Source organism: Polypterus senegalus, chromosome 11, assembly GCF_016835505.1.
Source record: "Polypterus senegalus isolate Bchr_013 chromosome 11, ASM1683550v1, whole genome shotgun sequence".
NCBI lineage: Eukaryota > Metazoa > Chordata > Cladistia > Polypteriformes > Polypteridae > Polypterus > Polypterus senegalus.
Genome location: NC_053164.1, coordinates 94,019,622 through 94,042,443, shown reverse-complemented (window position 1 = coordinate 94,042,443; position 22,822 = coordinate 94,019,622). Strand labels below are relative to the sequence as shown.

Below are 22,822 nucleotides of genomic sequence, written 5' to 3'. Positions count from 1 at the left end.
GGGCAATGTCAGTTGTGGATCTCAAACTGCAGTGCTTTTATCATACTTAATATTATTTAGAGCTTATATGTAACAGCTAAAAGTCAGTTACTTTATCGCAACATATGGCCACTGTTTCTAGTTTTATGTACATTATTACTTCTAAAGCTAAGATTTGGAAGGCCAGAGTTCAACAAAGCTAATGCACTGTAAAAAAAACAATTTGTTGTTCTATTTACGTTAACTCTATCACATAAAAAGGTAATGGAGGAGCTCACAATCATTTTATATGTGCATGCATCAAAATATGAAGATTAATAGAAGGTAGACACCTTGTTCAATTCATTATTAGTAACTAATTTATATTTATAGTTAATATGCCTTTTCTTTGTCCACGTTATTACTTTTCTTTAGCCATTTATTCTAAGACCTTCCTAATATAATATCAAAACAAAGAGAATAATGGTGCCATGGTGGTGGAGAACACTATTGTGCATACCAGTGACATGTCAGATCACTGCCCACTAGAATTAATTGCAGTCACTGTGAAGTTAACATATTTTAGTGACAATGGTGAAGATTTGGCTTTGAGATTTAAAAAAAATGGGAAACAGAAAACAAAATGGACGCTCTACATATTATCCCTGAAAATGATGAAGTCTGACTCCAAGATTTCAAAGACATTGGTGAAAATATCCATTGGGCTGCCAACAACTAAATAAAAATTTTTCCAAAAACATCATACTTGGACTCATGAAGCACATGACATAAAACATACTCACCTGTGTGAATGCAAGTCTATGAGTATTGATTTCTCGGTCTGCGTATTGTTGTAGTTGAGATACTCTGTCTGTCTGTCTTCTGTATATACATCACTCTTTTGAGATGGCACAAATTGCTGTGATTCCAGGTCTTTCTGTCTGTCCCATGCTTCTGAATATTCCGTGGACAGTATGGAAGGGTGTGGCTCATCAAATCCGCTGTGCTCTTTAAAGCCTAATAAGCTTCTTGACCTCACTACATTTCAGAAAATGGAGGAAAAGAGATGTACTCTGAAATGTTTAGAATCACCTTCAATACCTAAGTTATTTAATTCTGAAACTAAATGTTTTGGAAATTGGCTTGCTCTGTAACTTTATAAAATTATATTGTGCTGCTTAATAGGATGCGCCAAGTGTACTGCAGTACCAAAGGAAACAACATCAATTGGAAATTTATTTTAAAATATCTAACTCATCAGAAAGTTACATGAAAATGATTTTTACTTAACATATTGGAGGCTTACTGTGACCAGACAGGAAATGCACTAAACTTTATTATAATCTCTACAAAAGATAGAGAGCTGATCCCAATGGAGTCAGTGTGAAATTAAAGCTGAAAAGTGAAGTTAAGGTGAAATGCATATGCAGTACTTTGAACTGTAGGATCTTATCTTTGATTCCCTGACCACTCGCTGTCTGTGTGGAGTTTTCACATTCTTTCTTGCTCATGCAGGTTTTCTCCAGTTACATGCATTATACCAAAATTCCAAAGACCAGCATGCCAGACTATTTTGCCTATCCATCCAGTATAAGTGATTCTAATAAGTGTACACGTGTGTGTCTAACTGCAGGATACCCCCCTCCCCACCTTAATATATTTTAGAAAATGACAGAATGGAAGGATATGCGTGCATGCTGATAAGAAGTGTTCTGTAAGGAGATTTAAGACAACTTTATTACGATTAGAGTAGCATTTGCAAAGATTATCCATTGTCCACAATCTTTACCTGTAGCTGTATAAGACTCCTGTGCTGGTGTCTGGCTGGGAAGGTCTGCCATTGTGATGGAAGAGTAGGGCCCAAAACTCTGCGAGAACCCTCCAAGGAACACTGCAAAGCATAGCACGACCACCTGGGACACAGAAACACATATGCATGGATTTAATGGAAATAATATTTGGAAGAAGCTACACACTGCATAGCCATCAACCGTGGACTACATAGCGACTCTAATCTGTAGATACAGTAAATGAGACGTGCCTCCTAATTTCAGTAAAAGTTTGTTCTTTCAAAAGTATACAGGCTGACTTCATGCACAGCAGGGGCCCAAAAAATGAGAGCTGCAGTAAGGAATGTATACATTATAATAATAGTACTGGCTGGAAAAGTTAAAGGAGTTATGGGAAGCAATGACGATATAATATGATCTAAATGTGATGGTGTTCACCAAAGGTGTTAAACTAAACAAGCTACTAAAATAAAGCAGGGTATTAAGTGTAACCTTTTCAGGTTTTGCTATTATATCCCTATTAAGGCAAAAAATAAATACTTTATGTAATAACAGAATCACACTTTATCCTTCTTGCAATAAAATAAATAAACAATGTAAATTGATTTTTCTTTCCGTTTTTAAACATCTTTTCTATTGACCGGAGACAAATGCTAACTTGAATTAATTGATTCTTTACATTATAAAGGTTCTTAAAGCCTTTTTTTATTACATCACAAAATATATATGACACTGCTCGCTTTAACGTAACATGAAAATACATTTTATTACAGCTATAGAAGGATAATCAGGCTAAAATGCTGTTGGACTGGAAATATACAGGAATACAATTTGCATGCTGCCAGAATAACTGTCATTTTGCATCCAGCTAAGATTTTTGACTGCCTGATTTGAATATGGGCAGCACGGTGCGGAGTCACAGTTTCAGGAGTGTCGGTTCAGTATCGCGAATGGACATCGTCTCTGTGAAGTTTACATTTTCTCCAATGCTCTTGAAAGGTTTCTTCTGGGAACTTGCCTTTCCTCGCATATTCAAAACATCAGTCAACTTAAATTAATTGGTGATTATAAAGGTAGCTTGGTAAGTGAGAATGTGTGTGTATACTGCACATACAGTAAAAGTGCCCTTACAGTATCCATCCACATTCATTCACCATCTTGGGCATGAGGCTCCACAGCTAACAGTTAGATAAAACCTACATGTGACTTCAGAACCGAAAAACAGGGTCTAGTACGTGGGTGGATCATTTGAAAATGTTGGCACACTGCTGCATACCCACAGCACTAGGACTAAAGTTCATTTCTTATCTGTGATACTTTATCCTTGTAGTCTGCACATTTCTCTTGTATTGGGGAGTTTTACTTCAAATACCGTATTAGGCTAATTAATGTATCTAAACTGAGCTAGTGTGAGATTGTTTAAATGTGTACATAAACACGTTGTATGAAGGACTGGTACCCTGTTCAGTTTTCATTCATTATTCTGATTTTCCATTTATGGGTCTCATGTTGGAAGCTTGTATCAGAAGAGACCTGGGAGCAAAGCAGGGACTAACCATAGATGGATGCCATACAGCACATTTACCCAGTCAATTTAAAAAAAACCAAAAAAAAAAACCAACAATTAATCTAAATTGCAAATCTCTTTGGAACTATGCCTCTTGCTACTAGAATAGGTTCCTACTCCTTGAGACATTCAAGTGGGTGCATAAAACAGAAAGATGGTTGAAAATGATGGCAGTACCACTGTTAATTAATTATTACACTCTTGAACAATTATTATTTCAAATTAATAATGAACAGAGATAACATGAAGTTCAGCCTCATTAATCATCTGCAGTTCAGACATGAAATCAACCTGGTTTGTAAAAGTGAAAACACTGATACTTGTTGCCAAACTCTGGAGAAAGTAGAAACAAATACTATCTAGGATTTCAAAAATGGGGAACCTGTCACAATGACAGTGTTCTTAAGTATCCAATCCTTGCTTAATAGTTATTTCTTTTTTTCTGTATTTGGTGTGGAGTGGCACATTGCCACAGCGGTTAGCGCTGGTACCTCCCAGACTGCTAGAGTTTGAATTCTGACCCGGCCATTGTCTGTGTGGAGGTTGCACCTTCTCCCCATACCTGCATGGATTTTTCTCTGTCTACTGGGGTTTTTCCTCCAAAGGCAGGCCGATTAAATTTAACAGGTACTTCTAAATAAGCCCAGTGTGACTGAGTGTAGTTGCCTGTATGAACAGCGCCCTATCCAAGCTTGGGTCCTGCCATACACCTGATGCTGTGAGAAGTGGCTCCAGCCCTGAGACCCTAAACTACAGGAGATTAAGCAGGTTCTAAAATTAATGGATGCATTCGGCAATTCAAGGGAGCATTGTGCATTTTGTGAAGTTCAGAGTAAAAGGACTCTTTGGTGAACTGTTTTAAAATGGTGCCAAGTTCAGCCCCAGCTTCACTTGTTCACCAACCTGGCTGTTTCTGCCACTATGTATGAAATTAAGAATCTGTATTGGACTAAGCAGATCAAGTAAAATGATGTTTTTATGTACTCATTTATCAGATGATAAACCTGCATACAGACATAGAAAAATGCATACAAATACATGTTCCTATAGTATGTTCATGTATATCGTATGTCTTTTTTTCTCACCATAAGACAAGTGCTCGTCTGGGTGCTGGCAATACGACAGGATCGAGGGACTTTCCCGGCCACTACAGCCTGTAAGCACTGGAGCTGCTGCAGCAGAGATCTGAAAAAGAGACTCAAGTCAGCACATTCTGTCTGTGATACTATGCTTCTCCCAATTTTGGACACTGAAGTCGGGAGTACAATGACAAGAACTTGAAATGTTATACTTCCAAGATATTCATTAAAATCACTAATTTAAAGATGACCAACTTGTCTGCAAAGTTGCCTTCAATGTGTTCCTTTAACATTCTTATTTAATTTTGGATTTTTTTTTCAGATGCAGCTTTGAGCAGAGTGCTTACCTGTTTGTGCTCTCCAGAGTCTCCACTTTCCGCCTCAATTCAGTGTTTTCATTGGAACATGTCTCTACCCTATTGGAAATACAAAAGTCAAAGTGAAATGGTTAAGAAAGCTACTCAACAGGACTGCAAATAAATGGTGCAGTCTCCAATGGTCATACCAAGCTCTGTTTTTATAAGCTGTTAAACTGCCACATGACGTCATCATTATATGCATTACTAGCCATCTACCACGGCTCCACTCGAGCAGCAGTGAAACAGAACAGTGAGGAGGGCCCTGCCGGGCTCCCTACTCCTGACATCACGCTTTTCCCTTCCCTTGGCCCGCAGCCTCTGTCTCGGATTAGCACAAATATATCACTCCTGCAAGCAAACTAGGATTCTTAGCACAATGAAAGAAGTCGCAAAATCAACCGGAATGTTCAAGCAAATTACAGAAAAAAACCCTATCTAAGTAGTTCTCTCATGAAAAGTGGACAGACAGATGTTGGATTTTATATACACACACACACATATATATATATATATATATATATATATATATATATATATATATATATATATATATATATATATATATATATATATATATACTCAGCAAAAAAAGAAACGTTCCTTTTTCCAGGACTGTGTATTTCAACAATAATGTTTTAATAATCCAAATAACTTTACAGATCTTCATTGTAAAGGGTTTAAACAATGTTTTCCATGCATGTTCAATTAACCATAATCAATTAATTAACATGCACCTGTGGAATGGTCATTAAGACCTTAACAGCTTACAGAAAGTAGGCATTTAAGGTCACAGTTCTAAAACGCAGGACACTAAAGAGACTTGTCTACCGACTGTGAAAAACACCCAAAGAAAGATGCCCAGGGTCCCTGCACATCTGCGTGAACGTGCATTAGGCATGCTGCAGGGAGGCATGAGGACTGCTGATGTGGCTAGGGCAATAAATTGCCATGTCCGCACTGTGAGACGCCTAAGACAGCGCTACAGGGAGACAGGAAGGACAGCTGATCATCCTTGCAGTGGAAGAGCCCGGATCTCAATCCCATTGAGCACGCCTGGGACCTGTTGGATCGCAGGGTGAGGGCTAGGCCATTCCCCAGAAATGTCCAGGAACTTGCAGGTGCCTTGGTGGAAGAGTGGGGTAACATCTCACAGCAAGAACTGACAAATCTGGTCCAGTCCATGAGGAGGAGATGCACTGCAGTACTTCAAGCAGCTGGTGGCCACACCAGATACTGACTGGTACTTTTGATTTTGAGCCTCCCTTCATTCAGGGACACATTGTGAAACATTTTTAGTTTATGTCTTATGGTGTCGACTCTTTTAGTGTTCATACAAATATTTACACATTAAGTTTACTGAAAGTAAAAACAGTTGAAAGTCAGAGGACGTTTCTTTTTTGCTGAGTATATATATATATATATATATATATATATATATATATATATATATATATAGATAGATAGATAGATAGATAGATAGATAGATAGATAGATAGATAGATAGATAGATAGATAGATAGATAGATAGATAGATAGAGCCCCACAACCCTGAATTAGGTTAAACAGGTTTAAGAATGTAATGTTGAAAATTATCGCCAACATTGAGTGAATTTTTCTCTGGGTACATCGGTTTGCTGCCACATCCCAGTTCTTTGCACCTAAGGTTAGTTTTCATTCTGAGTTATTGAATGTGAATGATTGAGTGGAACACTACATTGAACTGCTTCTCCTACACTCTGCTCCTGTGTCTAATGACCCTGAAGCTAATAATAGTTTCCTTAAAATGGACAGATGGATGGCCTGTATGGTGTCTTTCATAGTATATACCTACCCAAGGCACTTTACTAGTACAATATAATTGCATAGGAAAAAAAAAAGCTTAAATGACTTGTTGTGGGTTAAACCATGAAGCAGTGTCAAGGATTAAACCTGCATTCATTTGCGTTAACTATTGTACCAGACTGTATCTAAACATCAGTACTGCTCTTCACATTTTGGGACCCCTGGGGAGGCATATGTAAGCATGACATAACTTAAAATTCTCAGAACTACCTGAACCATTTCAGGCTAACTGGGGCCACAGCCTGCACAACAGCACCAGCCAAATGCTGAGCCCACTCAAAACACATAAACCTAACACATACCTTTCTGGAAAGGAAAACTGGAATACTAGGAGTAAAACCAGAACAGGTCGACTATGACTGTGTGAGGCATTTGAACACAAGTCACTGGATCCATAAGGCAGCAGTGCTAACCACTGCGCTTTCATGGCCACTTATTCCTATATTTACTGCAATATTCAAAACACTTTTGTGAGGTCATCAGAAATCAGAAAGGGTTATGGTATTATTCAAATTGGAACAAACTTTATGAATCTTTTCAGATTGCAAAACTTTATCAACATCTCTAGCCATTTTTTGTTCTCTCCAGAACAGGATTACATGTCAGCTTCTAAGACATGCCAAGATGGCCACCAGAGATAAATCATTTCCACTTCTCTGTAAAATAAGTATTCAATTTTTAATACTGTTAAGGATATATTTGTATATTCCTATTGTATATTTCTATTCATTGTGACTCACAGAACACAGTGGTACAATTTGTTGCACATTTTTCATAGCTGCCATACTGGCAAAGTAGCACGATGATACAGCAAGTGGTACTGCCACCTCAAAACGCTTAAACTGTGTCTTCTATGTAGTTTACATTTTCTAGCCATGTCCACTCAAGATTTTCCCAGGGACATGTCCAGGAGTGTGCCCTAAAATGGAGTAATGTATTTCACATGTGTAGATGAGAGTTAGCTTCTTTTGACTCTTTAGTAAAGGGATGGGTGGAAGGTACACCGTTAAATTAAGCTATTTAATATCAGAATAATTTTTAAGATTGTAGCTAATAGAGACATATATGTATACTGTATGTATATATACTGAAATACAGTAGGCATTCAATTATACAGAAGGAATTGGGTGCAATGAATACCTGTAAGCCACTATAGCTTATGGTCCTGTTCGGATATATACATGACACTGAAGCAGATCTCAGTTCTTGTTTGTTTGTTTGTTTGTTCCTCTGTGGAAGTCAAAATTACTTATGGCTTAAAAATCTCGACTGTATCCCACTCAATCTATAATTTGAATAAACCAAAAAGAAATCTGCAGAAGAACACTGCTTATGCTGTCCAGTAGAGGGAGCTCACAAGCTAATACATTAGCATCACTGTTCAGGCACGTTAGAGCAGACATTTAACAGGTTTAAAGGGGCTTCATTGTCACGGGTACAGAGTATGGATCATTTAACAAATTATTCATTCATTTTACAGCATTTCATCTGGTGCAAGGTAAGGAATAACCTTGAAAAGGTCTCGTTCATCATAGCAAACACACTAAGACCAATTTTGAGGCCCAGTGCTTGCCTTCAAGATGTGTTATGGAAAGGGAAACTCCATATGAATGTATGTGCGTTTGTGCTTGCCTTTCTAGCTGTAGTTTGTTTTATCTGATAACCCTAATAGATTATATCACATAAAAAGTGAAGGCTTCCTCCCTCCCTTAAATGTAATGCATGAGGATAAAATATGAATCATCTTACTTTTTTTCCAGTGTATCCATATATTCTTTCTTTTTTCTTCGGCTTTCCTGTGCAGAGATCTGTGAACAAAAATATTTTAAAAGTTAAAGAAGGTAATTGGCCCATTTTCTCACCTTGTTTTCTTAGCACTAGGCCTCCGCTAACAGCATAAAGCACAAGGTAAGAGTCCAGCCTGGATCAGGCAAAGTGACATACACCAGGCCATATTAGGGGGAGCAGTACATGCAATATGCAGGCCTTAGGCATGCGAGAGGAAACGGGAATAACCTGAGAAATGGCGTTAAGGTGTTAAAAACAAGCTGAGTCTGCAACAGATCCTTGTAAGAAATTTTACTTTTCTTTTCACTGTGTGAATCTGCTGCAAGTAGAATATGCTAATGCTCTTATGGGATCAAAAAGTATATTTAGTCTCATTTGATTTTGATTCTAGGCATCATGACTGTCTATTGAAAGAGTTTGTCAAACTTGTTGTAGAACTAGTTGACATTTTCATTTGTAATGCCAAAGGGATTCTCGTGTTCTTTTGTGACACCCACACTAATTTGAATCAGGTAATCAAACTGCCTGTAGGGAGGGCTGGGAGCCTGACCACTCCTCAGATTAAAACGTACTGTAAGAGGCCAGGGCATGTCACTGAAAGACTGGAAAAAAAAAAAATCACCCAAAATGGCCCTCATGGAAATGCTTAAAGAAAAGAAAGACTGACTTAAAATAATTTAGCATCAGTCCAATGAATCATTCAAAGCCTTTTTTATTTTAAAGAGTAAAGATTACAATGAGTGAGTCAGTCTGATGATGTCAGAGGGTTAGCGTCCAGATGTGTTTGTGATTAATTTAACACATGGCCTCCCATGAACAAATCTTTTTGTCTTTTAATAGCTGTATGGTGTTTAGTACCTCTTTTGACTCAACTGGAAAAATTAGGTGCATTGTGCATTTTGTTTAAGTTGCTTTGATATACGTCTGCTCATAGCATGTTGACTCAGATCATTATAGGTTTATAGAGTCATTATTGCCATGTTCACAGAATACACTGAAATTCTTACTTGCGTGGACTAACCAACATGCACCGCTGTTCGGCCCCAAATATCAATGCTGTGCAAAAATAAATTACAAATTACAAATAAGAGCATCCTAAATGCCAAAAAGAACAAAGAATACAAATATTTCTTTGTAAAGAATATCCATCCATCATCCAACCCACTATATCCTAACACAGGGTCACAGGGGTCTGCTGGAGCCAATCCCAGCCAACACCCAGGGAAGGGTGCCAGCCCACCGCAGGGCACACACATACACACACCAAGCACACACTAGGGGCAATTTAGTATTGCCAATCCACCTAACCTACTTGTCTTTGGACTGTGGAAGGAAACCCACGCAGACATGGGGAGAACATGCAAACTCCACGCAGGGAGGACCCGGGAAGCGAACCCAGGTCTCCTTATTGTGAGGCAGCAGCGCTGTAAAGAATATTTTTGAAAAAATACATTTTTGGAATGTGATGATATAGCAAACATGTCAGCCCAAGTGCCACCCCCTAGATTCAGCTTCCTGATTTCAAATCCAGTGTCCACTAGCTGTCTAGGTGCAGTTTACACATCTTCTTTGCATCCTTGTGGGTTTTTTCAGCTTTCCTGCCACCCTTCCAAACACGTGCAGGTTAGGTTAACTGATGGCTCTGTATTGACTAAGAATGCAAGCATGTGTAAGAGTTGGCCTTACAATGCATTGTCTCTATCCAAACTTGGAAGCTGCCAGTGTATGTATGCTCCAGCTCTCCCCCGGACCATGAACTGAATTGAGCAGGTTTTTTTCTAGCATATCTTACCATCAATACCATTCCAAGACGTTTTGCAGGTATACAACAACACCTGGCTGTGCCTAGTTTTGGAAATGGCTTACATTCCTGGTAAGTGAATGAATGGTGGAGACTAAACAAGCAAACTCGAGCTTTACAGCCTAGTGCCATAGCCAATAGGCAAGGCCTGGTGCCAGTTAACAAGTATAACCTCTAAATAGCAGGGCTCGTATAAACCTGCTACTTCTCTCTAATGTCCCACTGAACGTGTTACCTTGTTCTTGATTTTTCGTCGAATTTTCTTTAAGGCCTTCTCCTCAGCTTTTGTCAAAGGCAGTTTGTTAGGTACTGGGTAACCTTCTGCAATCAGTGTTCGCTTCTCTTCCTCTGTGAGCATTAATGGTCCAGTTCCTTGTAATTTCTGCAAGAAAAAATCAAACATGTCACTAAAGAACAGAACCTTCAGCCTGTCTTGAATTTCCTGTTTCACTATAATACAAGCAGAACACAGATACAATATACTGTATACACTATGGCAGTCCATAAATTTTCTGAAATTATTTATAATGGATACCTATGAAAGGAGCTAAAGCCTTTTCCTATATAACTGAGCTCAAGGATGGAGTCAACCCTGGACAGAACAACAGGACTTGGATAGTTACACACACACTCACACTCACACCCCGCAGGGAAAGAATCCGTCTCAAGTGGAAACCCATAAAGATGTAATGAGAACCTGTAAATTCAACAGAACACAGCCCAACTTGGAAAGTAACGTGTGATCTAAGAGAAGTAAAGTGGCGGTGCCATTTGCTGTGCCACCTAATGCATGCAAATCAAATGTCTTCTTTCATAACTTTTACATTTTGTGATTTGCAAAAATGTCTAAACAATCAAGAAGCCTGACCTCTTCCAAGGAGGCCTACTAAGAAATATGTATCTTTAAATTACACAGGATAGTCAAGTTTGATTTTCTTTTTATATCCCAAAGATGTGCAAGTTAGCATGATTGAATTTGTCAATTTCCCCTTGGGATTAATAAAGCATCTATCTATCTAACTGATTGGTGTCCCGACACTGGATTGATAGATTCAGAGCAAGTATGGATGTGTGCCATGCGACAGACGCTCACCCTTTTCCAGGGTTGGTTATCCAGTCTTGTGCCCGATATTGAAAAGATAGCTTTCACCAACTTGTAAGCCTAAAATCGGACTGAGTGGCTACACTAAATGGATGGATGGAATATGATATTAAAGCACATGGGCATAAAATACATTCTTGGGTGTTACTGAAACCATAATAAAGCATCTGTGCAGCATTTAAGGGATTTTAGATGTGAAACTGTAAAGCAAGTTACATTCAGCAAGGCACACAAGTTATTTTTGGCTAACAGCTGACAGTCACCAGGGGCCATAGGGGTACTTGATACTGAAAACAGTTTCATATATTATTTTAGTTACATGCAAATTTACTCATCTATTTCAGCAATATAATTCTTTTAAGGTTTCACGTGTGACACTGTTTGCTACACTAAATTTTACTTGTGTTTCCTTCATGTATATTTTAGCTTTGTGCATGCAACCTGCCAATCCACTTCTAAACCTGTTTAATCCAGTTCTGGGTCACTGGGAGCCAGTACTAGGAGTATCAGTAACCATCACTGGAGAAGTCACTAATCCATCACAGGGCTCACTTTGCCAATTTGTGTATCGCAAACGCTTGATTGCAGTTATTGCTGCTAAGGGTGGCCCAACCAGTTATTAGGTTCAGGGGGCAATTACTTTTTCACACAGGGCCATGTAGGTTTGGATTTTTTTTCTCCCTAAATAATTAAAACCATCATTTAAAAACTGCATTTTGTGTTTACTTGTGTTATATTTGACTAATGGTTAAATGTGTTTGATGATCAGAAACATTTTGTGTGACAAACATGCAAAAGAGTAAGAAATCAGGAAGGGGGCAAATAGTTTTTCACACCACTGTACATAAAACTGTGAGCAGACTAAGATTTGAAGCCAAGGCTCTACATCTGTGAATCAGAAACACTAAACAATGCGGAAACCAGGCCAGCAATTTATGTCTGTTTCTGCCATTCGGTAATTGCACATCATTCTGCCTATACATCCAATCAGCAATGTTCTAGGCCAGGGGTCCTCAATCACTGTCCTGGTGGGCCGCAGTGGCTGCAGGTTTTTATTCCAACTAGTTTCATAATTAGAAAGCAGTCCATACTGTTAATGAAACTTGGTATTGAATTGTTTGGCTTGTTATTAATGCTTGCATTCATCCAAGAGCAATTTTAATAGCACTGTAGAGTTTCCTTCTGTGAGAACATTATCCAAGTGTTTTGTGGACCAGAATAGATTTAAACGTAATGGTCCTTCCAATTCCCCTCTCGTTCATTTCTATACAATTTTTTATCACAGATACTTCTTACTACTGGTAAGCACGTGAGCTGCTGGTTTACTGGTTATCTGTATCTTATTATTAACTAATGTCTGATTAAGAAAACAGGCAACAATTAAAACTTAAATGCAGAGTCTAAAATCGAAAATAGGCAATTAAGGGTTTTGAATGGTAACAGGCAAGAGAACTAAAATTAAGCCCAAAAAATGTATTGCTTTTGTAGTAAATAGAAGGGTTCTAATTAAGAAATTGGTTAAAGTGAAAGTCTGCAGCCAATAGCAGACATCCAGGACTGTAATTGAGGACCTCTGATCTACAAAGTAACTACAATTTGCCTTTGATGAATAACGGCACTAACAAGGCATAGAATTACACACCAACGTTCATTATCAGCAAGGACTGAGTTCTAATTAGAACACTAGCTGGAATGAAAACCCGTAGCCACTGCAGCCCTCCAGAACCGTGATTGAGGACCCCTGTTCTAGCCCATCATGCCCTTCATTAAAACCTACATAAGAAGACAAAGTCATGCAGTACAATAAAGATGATAAAAGAGCTTTAGCTCGTTCATTTAAAGATGACACAAACTGACTTGATGACATTAATCTTTAAATCCTTTTCAGAATTTTTATTATATTGTATATGACTCAGGGGATCCTGTGTAGTAGATTATAGTGATACTCTCTCACAGATCCACTGCTGTTAGTTTGAATCCCATGCCCGACCATTATCCTTGCACACTCTACATGGTCTTCCTCCAGATCCTCAGGTTTTCTTCTCACATCCACAAAGTCATGCTGGTGAGACTGACTGAGGATTCCAAATTGGTTCTGCACGAGTGTGAGCGCATGTGTGCGTGAATGCACCCTGTAATGGACTGGCACCGTATCCAAGGGTGTTTCCTCCTTGCTCCCAGTGCCAAGTCAGGCTGTAGCCCTATGTGACACTGAATTACAATAAGCACTTTGGAAAATGTTATGGTATTTTATGTTTATAAGAATTGAACACCCAAATGGTCTTTTCTTCTTTGTATAAAATCTCTTACGTTGTCTGGAAGACTGTTAATTGCTTTGATGAGCAGTTTTGTGGCCATACTTGGTATAAAACAAAAACAAGAGAGAGAGACAAGTGCTATAGATTTCAGGATATGGGGGCAGAGGCCAGTGAACACTTTCCTTAACTTGGGTTTACTAACAATTTAACGTGTCTCCATATCGGTGAACAGCGTTAGTACCTGCTTTGTTCCATATTGTAGGTCAGAACAGGTTAAGCAGTTTGGTGGTAGCAGGCACACTGGGAAGTGTTGCAGCCTAACAAATCTGAGTCAGGGTGTCATTGTGAAGTCTGTATGCTCTTTCCTTATCTGTGAACAAAGCCGAAATACCAACTTGTCTTTCTAAATTACCCCAATGGACATACTATGTGTCGCTGTGCGTGACTGTGCCATACCAATGCCTAACCTTGGGTCCTAGATGGGTTTGCAAACTACACATAGAACAGCTCTGCTTGCAGCATCCATGCCCTTCACATACAAATACTTACGTGAGCTGCTGTGAGAAGAGGAGAATTTGCAAGCGATGAAGGAGTCCGGGAAGCCACCTTGAGGACTGACTGGACTGGGGTTGTTGGGCTGGGGGTGGCGCAGGATCGAGTTGGGCTCTGGCTTCCTTCTGAATCACTTCCATGAGAACTGGGAGGTGTAGGAGGCAACTGCAGAGGTTCCAGCCCTAAGAGTATAAAAAGAAGAACGTTGCACAAAGTGAATTTTTGGTAAAACTATACATTATCCAGAGTACACTTTGAAAATGCAGGTCACTTGGCTTAGTGAGTCAGTTAATTAAAATAACAGCCTTCTTAGGTAGGGGTTAGTCTCTTGAATGCACTAGAAATAGTACAGTCTTCCTGCCAATTACCAGTGACGGGGTCAGGCTCCCAAGTGTGTGTTAAGGGATAGAACTGAGGTTACAACCATGAATTTGTTGACAGTCTGACAACTGTTAATAACACGTATTCTGTTCTGTAATTCTTTTGATGATTTTTGTATTTTATACTTGAACATAAACCTCTTCTGTTGGATTCACTTGTCTATGTTGCTTATGTCATACCACCTATGCAACCTGTGGGAGATACTATCTTCAATTTTATTTTAACAGTGCTCTTAGAAAAGAGAAAATCAACAATTTTAGAAATGTCTGCTATTGCACAACGAGAGCAGCAAGAGGCCATGGAATTAAAGAACGGGTTTAATTAACAACAAGAATCAGCGCCAAATTAAGCAACCAGTTGGAGTTTGAGACCCTGACTTAGTTGGTCTTCTGTTGGCTCCCTCACTTCACATTTCTTTTCTGTTTGGGTGCCATTTAAGGAAAGAAATGAAACAATTCAGAGGTGCGATGAAGAAATTCTTAAAAACAAGTCATTCATCCATTATACACCATTCTATATCCTAACTACAAGTCAATTAGGGTTAATTCAAAAGAAGTTAATTAGCCAGAAAAACAGGCCACTAATTAAGAAAAGGGTTAGAATGAAAACCTGCTGCCACTGCGCCCTGAAGGACTGGAGTTGGGGACCAGTGCTTTAGACATTGCACTTTAGTGCCCTTGAGTAAATGATTTACTATTTAATTGAAATAATACTGTTGGATCAATTGTATTGATATCTTTGAGAATTCCAAAGCTCTGAATTAGGCCATTAAGCAGCCTTTGTGCTGGAGACGAAAAAAACGTCCTCAGCCTATCAGGGCAGGCATTTCCCTTTCCTCCTGGGAGGTACTTGATTGCTCTTCTCTGCACAGCTCTATGTCCTGACATGTCTTTTTTGAGCACACAGCACTTTAGAAATGGTCTCACTCTTCCATTATACAGTTTGAGCATAACATCCATTCCTTTATATTCAGCATTGTCTTGGTCCTGTAAGTTAAAAGCTTACCTTTGGGTGAAATATTCAAGAACTGGTCAACTTCATGGGGCTCTAGTTTTATCTCTGGAATTGTGTTATCACTGTCATCTTTTATCTGAAAACGAGAAAAAACAAAAAGAGAAAAACCAAATTGTCTTTATTTATTATATTCAACTCACAGCAAAAGACAGTAAAGTCATGGTGAAATTAAAATCTCTAACCAAGTTTTAGGCCTATTTTCTGTTATTCAGATACATATCTTTAATTTATGTATTGGGAAAATGTTAATCGGACATTAAAAGTTAGAACAGCAGGGATAAAATGAAATCCTATCCAGCTGTGATCTGCAACAAGCTAAGTTTTTGCTGATGTACTTCTCACAAGGATCGTTGAGTCAATGACATCAGGTTTTATGTTAAAAGAGTTCAATCGGTTCTCAAGATCATTTATAAGGCCTGCTACGGCTGCAGGTTTTTATTCCAGTCAACTCCTGATGTTAAAAATTCTTGTATCAATGAAACATGGACTTATTGCCCATTTGCACCATTACTGTGTTAATCCAAAAGTTTGAGTCCTACTCAAGTGTTTTTATAAATGTATTTCATTTGTAATGTTATGGTGGCGCAGTGGGTAGCGCTGCTGCCTTTCAGTTAGGAGTCCCGGGTTCACTTCCTGGGTCCTCCCTGCATGGAGTCTGCATGTTCTCCACGTGTGGTTTCCTCCCACAGTCCAAAGACATGCAGGTTAGGTGCATTGTGTGTGTGTGTGCCCTGCGGTGGGCTGGTGCCCTACCCAGGGTTTGTTTCCTGCCTTGCACCCTGTGTTGGCTGGGATGGGCTCCAGCAGACCCCTGTGACCCTATATAATGGATGGATGGTTATTCAAACTATTGCTTGCTAATGAGCAAAACACTCCTTTGTTAACTGCTATTGATGTGGCAAATGGAGCCAATATGAGTGAATATTCTTGTGCCCAGTAATGGACTGGTGCCTCTTCCTCAGCAGGACTAGTTCTGCTTTATGCCTGATACTGGTGGCAGAGGCTTGTAGAGACCCTGAACTGGGACAACTGGTCCAAAAAAAGAATGGATATCCTAGGTAGAAAACTGTATCAAAAAAGAGAAATGAAAAAGAAGAAAACGAAAAAGGGAACTCCTTATTGTTAAACAGTTAAAATGACAATGTTTATTGGCAAAATTATTATTATTACTATGAAAAAAATAATCTTACTAATATCTTCCAAAAGTAAATTCAACACCGAATGCCCTTCAGACTACAGAATTAGAGCAGATTACATCCAGTTAATTAAACAGGAATTTGAATGACTTAGTCTTACTGATGGCCCACAACCATAAAAAAATCAACATACACACTCCATTATCTGTGCAGCAGCAGCTCCAAAGCATCAGTCGAACATTCAGCCCACAATAGCCAATCAAATCTCACTTACACCAAGTACCAGAACAACGTCAAACTGAACAGTTTCAACTACACTGCTAAGCAGCCGGTCCCATTGGTGCACCCTGCTCCGTGTGCAATGGAAGTTCTGCATGTTTAGTAAAACAGCAGCCTTGTTTGTTCTTAAAAACTATTTTAAATAGGTTCCACCTCAGTAAGGCACCATTTATTTGGACTGAAACAATCTGCATTCATTCGGACCTGTAATAATAAAGCCCATCTAATATATCCCAAATTATTTTGTCATTTTGTTTACTGTCTGGTTATAGAAAGCGAGTTTCACTAGAACATTTAGTGGAAGTGTACTTTCTCTAAACTCGCATTCTACATTTTACATACAATATCTGAAATTTTATCCATTTACAAAGTATTTTTTTTTATTTGGTAACATTAAACTTCATTTACTGTATACCCAAACTCCATGAAATGTCCGATCTGCCTCCAGGCTACCCACTAATCCTCCTCGTTTAACTATCAAATTAAATTGAAATGAATGTAAATTTAAGTTAAACTATTAACCAGCTTGTCTAGTAAATGTTTATTTAATGTATGCAGAGAATTCTGGAATATATATGGTGTGAAGGAGATTTCAGGCAGGATACTGAAGACTGCAATTCACTTACATCTCAAGTGAACCTCTGAAACAAGTTGTCGTTCTAAAACCTTTCAGCTCATTTTAAGTCACTATTGCTGCTTGTTCATTGTCTTTTAGTTTTTTTTGCAAAAGTTTTAAGGGCTGGAGTTTTATTAATTTATTATATACCAGTAACGGTGCACTGCACAATAACGTGCAGTGAATAAACTTGACTTGAGCATTCATAGTGTTCATGCTCTTTCTCTGTACGTTTAGCATTCGTTTGCTCCGAGTTGATGCTCTTGATGCTTCCTGAGCAGCTCTTCTTTTCTCCACCCTAGCAGGCTGCTTCTTCTCTTCTTTCATCGGCATCTTTTCACGTTAAAACTGATTAAGTCAGTGTGTGTGCTGCAATTACTTAGTACATTTTCTTTAATTATTCACTTAAGCTGGCACTTGAGTCTTCAATCTGCCTAAAGAATGATTTAAGATATGAAGAGGTAGAGGAAGTGACGGTGAAGATGGTAGGGATGAGAACGGCACCCATACACATGCACCACACTGCCGCCCTGCTGGCCGCTGCCAAGAGTGGATTCTACAATAAAATAAAATTAAAAAAAAAAAAGAGGAATAACCTTGGAGGTCAATCATCACCCCGAAAGCGGACAGTAGACGTCATTTAGTAATTGTGTACCAAATTTCAGGTCAATAGTTCAAATGGTTTGCGAGCTACAGGTGATTTAAAATCCTGGACAGACAAACAAACAGCCACGGAAGCGTATTATATATAAAGATAATATCAATCATTGTGCCTGCTGAACAAAGATTTGTATAAAATGTTTTGATAGTGATCATCCTGCCAAGATCCTCTGCAAGTCAATCTAATAGCAACTGCAACTGGCTCACAGACAAATTGAGATCCTCTAGCTGCAAAGTGACAATGTTCTTTTGGTATTTTTCACTAATTCAATGATCCAATGAGTTCTTCTTATTTAAACTGGTGACTGATGCCATTAGTCTAGTTTGGACTGTCATTATAAAGATCCTACCTGGGCAGGTGGGGTGATAAGAATAGGCACACTAAAAGTGGAAGCCTGCATTTTACTAGGCATTGCCTCTTCAGCAAGATTTAAAGTGAGAGTGGGAAGGAGACTGGGTGTTTCACACAGCAGAGGCTCCATCTTCAGTGCCTTGTTGGTGCTTTCCATTGGCCATGATGCCCCCACACTGTCTTCTTCTGGAAAAAAAAAATGTACATTAGAAATTCAAAAAATGTCACCTTCCTGTCAATACAAATTGCCATAATGGTTTTAATTCTAAAGCAGTTTATGAATAGCTCAGCACATTCTACATTAATAATCACAATTCAATTTTAAAGTAAGCAAAAATGAACCACAAATATAAAGAAAAAGAAAAGCAAGCACACAAATTCGAAACCTATCAAATGCTTTGTTGAGGAGATGAATTTCTGTTAGTTCATTGAAAATCTAGAGAGTTGTGGTCTAACTCAATGCCCAAAATGTAATTGACATCATACTATGTGATAACTATTAACAACTGTTAAATCACCCAGTCCAATTCTGGGTAGCAGCCTCTATTGGCAGCACTGTGCACAAGAAAGGAACCTGCCCTGGATGGGGTGCCAGTCCACTGTAGGACCCAACTGAACACAGCGACAGAATGGGATGTTGAGGGGAAACCAGAGTACACAGAGGTGAACCAACATGGGCACAGGGTGGCAGTGCAAACTCTTGTGAATGGGCTCGATTTTTAATCTAAGATATGAATCACTGTGCCACCTCTGATCAATTTTTAAAACCTTTATTTCATAATCAGTAATAAACTATTGATACACTGTGTGTGTATATATACAGTATATTATATATATACTGTATATATATATATATTATATATATATACACTGTATATAAAATCGTCTGTCCACTTTTCACAAGAAAACTATTTTAACGGATTTTTTCTTTCATTTGTTTGAACATTCCGGTTGATATTGCGACTTCTCTCATTGTGCTATGTATCATAGCTCGCTTGCGGTACCGATTTATTTGTGCGAATCCGAGAGAGATGCAGTGGGCCAAAGGGATGGGAGCAGGACCCTCTTCAGTCACACACCAGTCTCGGGGCGTATCTTACATCCGCTTAGGTAGCGAACGAGAGAACGACTTAATGCAGGGGTGGGCAAAGTCAGTCCTGGAGGGCCGCAGTGGCTGCAGGTTTTTGTTCCAACCCAGTTGGTTAACTAAAAAAAAAAAAATCTTTTCAATTATTTAATTTCTGGGCTCGTTAATGCTTTAACTCTGCCATGTCAGGTCGTTCTCATATCCTAGATTTTTTTTCCTTTCGAAGGATATCATCCAAATCATATGAAGTCTAAAACAGATGAGTAACTCTCAGTCCTTCACTTTTTTCTCTTCATTTTCATTCCAAGTATTTAATTAAACCCAATAGTGCATGATAAACACACACAGATGTAAATGGAAACCAGCTAAATGGAGAAATGCTGAATTTCTTTTGTCATTTGCATCTGATTGCTAAAAAGAAGCCATTACAAACCTAGACTACTGCTGTTTAAGACTAAAATAAGCAATAAGGGTTCAAAATCTTAACGAGCGAGACAACTAAAGTGAAGCAGAAGTGTTACTTGAGCAATAAATGCTTCTTATTAAGCAATTGGGTTGGAGAAAAACCTGCAGCCACTGTGGCCCTCCAGGAATGACTTTGCCCTCCCCTGACTTAATGGATTTAGATTGGGTTTTTTTTTTTCTTTCTAGAATTTGCTTGAACATTCCGGTTGGATTTGCTACTTCTCTCATCGTGCTAAGAATCATAGTTTGCTTGCAGGAGTGATATATTCATGCTAATCCAAGACAGAGGCTACGGGTCGAGAGGAGGAGGAAGCGTGGCATCACGGGTAGGGAGTCAGTCTACCTCTGTGTTTTGGAGTGTAACTCGTCTCCGCTTAGCTAGTGATACCTTTTTGTTTATTGATTTTTAAACTTTGTCCTGTTTCACTACTATGTGGGCGGAGCTGCAGGGAACTTACACACCCACACACAGGTACAGCATATAATGTATATTTATATATAGTGTGATGGATGGCCAGGGACCTTAGTTGGCTGAGACACCTTCTATAGATAAGCACAGGGCACTACCTTCCCCGGAGTGCTAGATAGCAGCCGACACCTAACCCCAGGGTTGCAGTGGTGCCTTGAATTCCCACAGGGCTCCATGGGAGTTTGGCACAGCCCTGTTGGGTTCTGTGGGGGCCGTCAGGGGGAGCTGTAGAACCCTACTTTGTCAGGCTTCCATCATACCTGGAAGTGTTTCTGGACCTTGCTATAACGAGCCATGTGGAGTACTCCCAGTTGCAGCATAAAAGGAGCCGCCTGCCTTCATTTGGGGAGCCAGAGTTGGGAGGAGGGGGAGGAAGAGGCGGCTTGCTGGAGGAGGAGGAGGAGGAAAAGGAGTGGAGGTGGAAGGAGACAGAAAGGGGAATAGAAATAAAAAAAGGCAAAGTGCCGTTTTCTTCTGTTACAGTGCTTGGTGCTTAATGTACTGTGCATTGGTGGGAGACAAAGGGAAAGTGTTTCCCACGTCAAAATAAAGTAAGGTGTGTTGTTGGACTTGTGCCTAGTGCCTGTCCGTGTCGGGTCTGGGAAGCTGGTGCACCCCCTAGTGGCCACTATATACATCTATATAGATATACTAAGATGCGGTGGGCTGGCGCCCTGCCTGGTGTTTGTTTCCTGCCTTGCGCCCCTGTGTTGGCTGGGATTGGCTCAAGCAGACCCCCATGACCCTGTAGTTAGGATATAGTGGGTTGGATAATGGATGGATGGATGGATGGATGGATATACTAAGAGAGATATAGATATATATTGTATATCATGAAAATAGTGGATTGCCGATTATGGACTGCTGTAAAATCAACATTTCAAAAATGTTGACACGATTGAACTTTGTATCAGCTCAGGTATCTTTCAGAACTGACAGACAAGTCCAGGTAACCACGTTCTCCACCGTTTTTCAGACCTGCTTTTCACAGACCATGATCCTTTTTCAATTGTTTCTTTTGATTTTCTAAGAATTGCCATCAGACAACTTTCGCTGGCAACAGTCAAGGAAACAGAAGGTCAAGAATGAGATTGAAGATGACTTCAAAGGCAAAGGCTACCTACCTACCTACGTTGTAATAAGATTTTTGTAGCTATGCTGATGAAGAACAGGATGGCACAGAGAGATATCCCCCGTGTGACAATGTCAGAAAGGGTCAGGATGAACTCAGTCACACAGCACCCGGCTAAAGTAAACATTAAGTTGTTTAAGCAATGCTGTGATATTATTCTTCTGCAAACTGAAATACACAAGTAGACAGAAGGGTTCAAGAGTTGGGCCTCGCACATATTTTTTAGTGTTATGGGGCAGTCATTAGGTTAGAATAAAAGGTTACCTTATAATGTTATTATTAAGTTTGCCCCATGAACCTACTGCCATCAGGTTAGGCCTCAGGACCCTGTGAGTAAGTATTGGATGAGTGGATTTGAAAATGGATTACAGAATAATTAGAATTAATGTTTAAATAAGGTGAATAGCACAGAAATGACCAATAAGAAAACTGAATTAATTATAGCTAAAGCAATTTTTAAAAATCAATTTTGTGCAGATACTGTCTTTTTAATGGTATCGTGTGGAGCAATAGCCTAAAATTGTAGCACTTGTGCAAAGTAAGAGCCATGCCTGGATGGGATGTCAGCATCACATAAACTGCACAATAAATATGGTCAAATAGCCATTCTTTTAGGATAGTGCATAGCCCATACTCGGGCACACAGCAACTTTAACTCCTATCAGACTACTTTAGAGCTGCCAATTAACCGACAAAGACATGAGAAGGATAAGCAGTTGCAAGATAGCAAAATGGATGAAGGGCTTGTTGACAAAAAAGCAAAGAGCGCAAAAGGCATGATAATAATTAACCGATAAAAGCCATCATTCCTCTCTGTTATTGTCCTGTGGTAGCCTCTCATTATAATCTGCTATTAAATATTATGGCTATCCTCAAATAACAAATCACTAATCACCGAAGAAGCATTAACATGTTAGGAGGACTACATGTAACATGTAAAGAAAGCATCCAAAAGGACAGGCGAGATCATAAAGTGTGCTTTGATAGATTAGAGTGGCAGGAGCCCATGTGGCCTCACACAGCCAAGCGTCATATTGTAGTGCCAACGTGTCATTTTCCTGGTGCTATTTGAAAACATAAAAATTGACATCTACTCCTTAAAATTGATAGCTTCTCCCTAAAGCTATACATGTAT

The 22,822-nt window shown here is 39.2% G+C and overlaps 1 protein-coding gene across 2 annotated transcripts in view; it reads right to left on the bottom strand.

Annotated features, from left to right (window-relative positions):
• creb3l2 (cAMP responsive element binding protein 3-like 2) overlaps positions 1-22,822 on the bottom strand; it is an 83,046-nt gene that overhangs the window by 3,313 nt on the left and 56,911 nt on the right. The window contains exons 3-11 of one of the 2 annotated variants that reach the window (XM_039769252.1): positions 18,533-18,720; positions 15,483-15,567; positions 14,094-14,278; positions 10,420-10,566; positions 8,345-8,403; positions 4,742-4,810; positions 4,401-4,500; positions 1,748-1,871; positions 762-996 (exon numbers count right to left, since the gene is read on the bottom strand). In XM_039769252.1, the coding sequence (XP_039625186.1) occupies positions 762-996; positions 1,748-1,871; positions 4,401-4,500; positions 4,742-4,810; positions 8,345-8,403; positions 10,420-10,566; positions 14,094-14,278; positions 15,483-15,567; positions 18,533-18,720 (1,192 nt within the window). The remainder of the gene's footprint in view (positions 1-761; positions 997-1,747; positions 1,872-4,400; positions 4,501-4,741; positions 4,811-8,344; positions 8,404-10,419; positions 10,567-14,093; positions 14,279-15,482; positions 15,568-18,532; positions 18,721-22,822) is intronic. The other variant, XM_039769253.1, reaches the window with a different exon arrangement.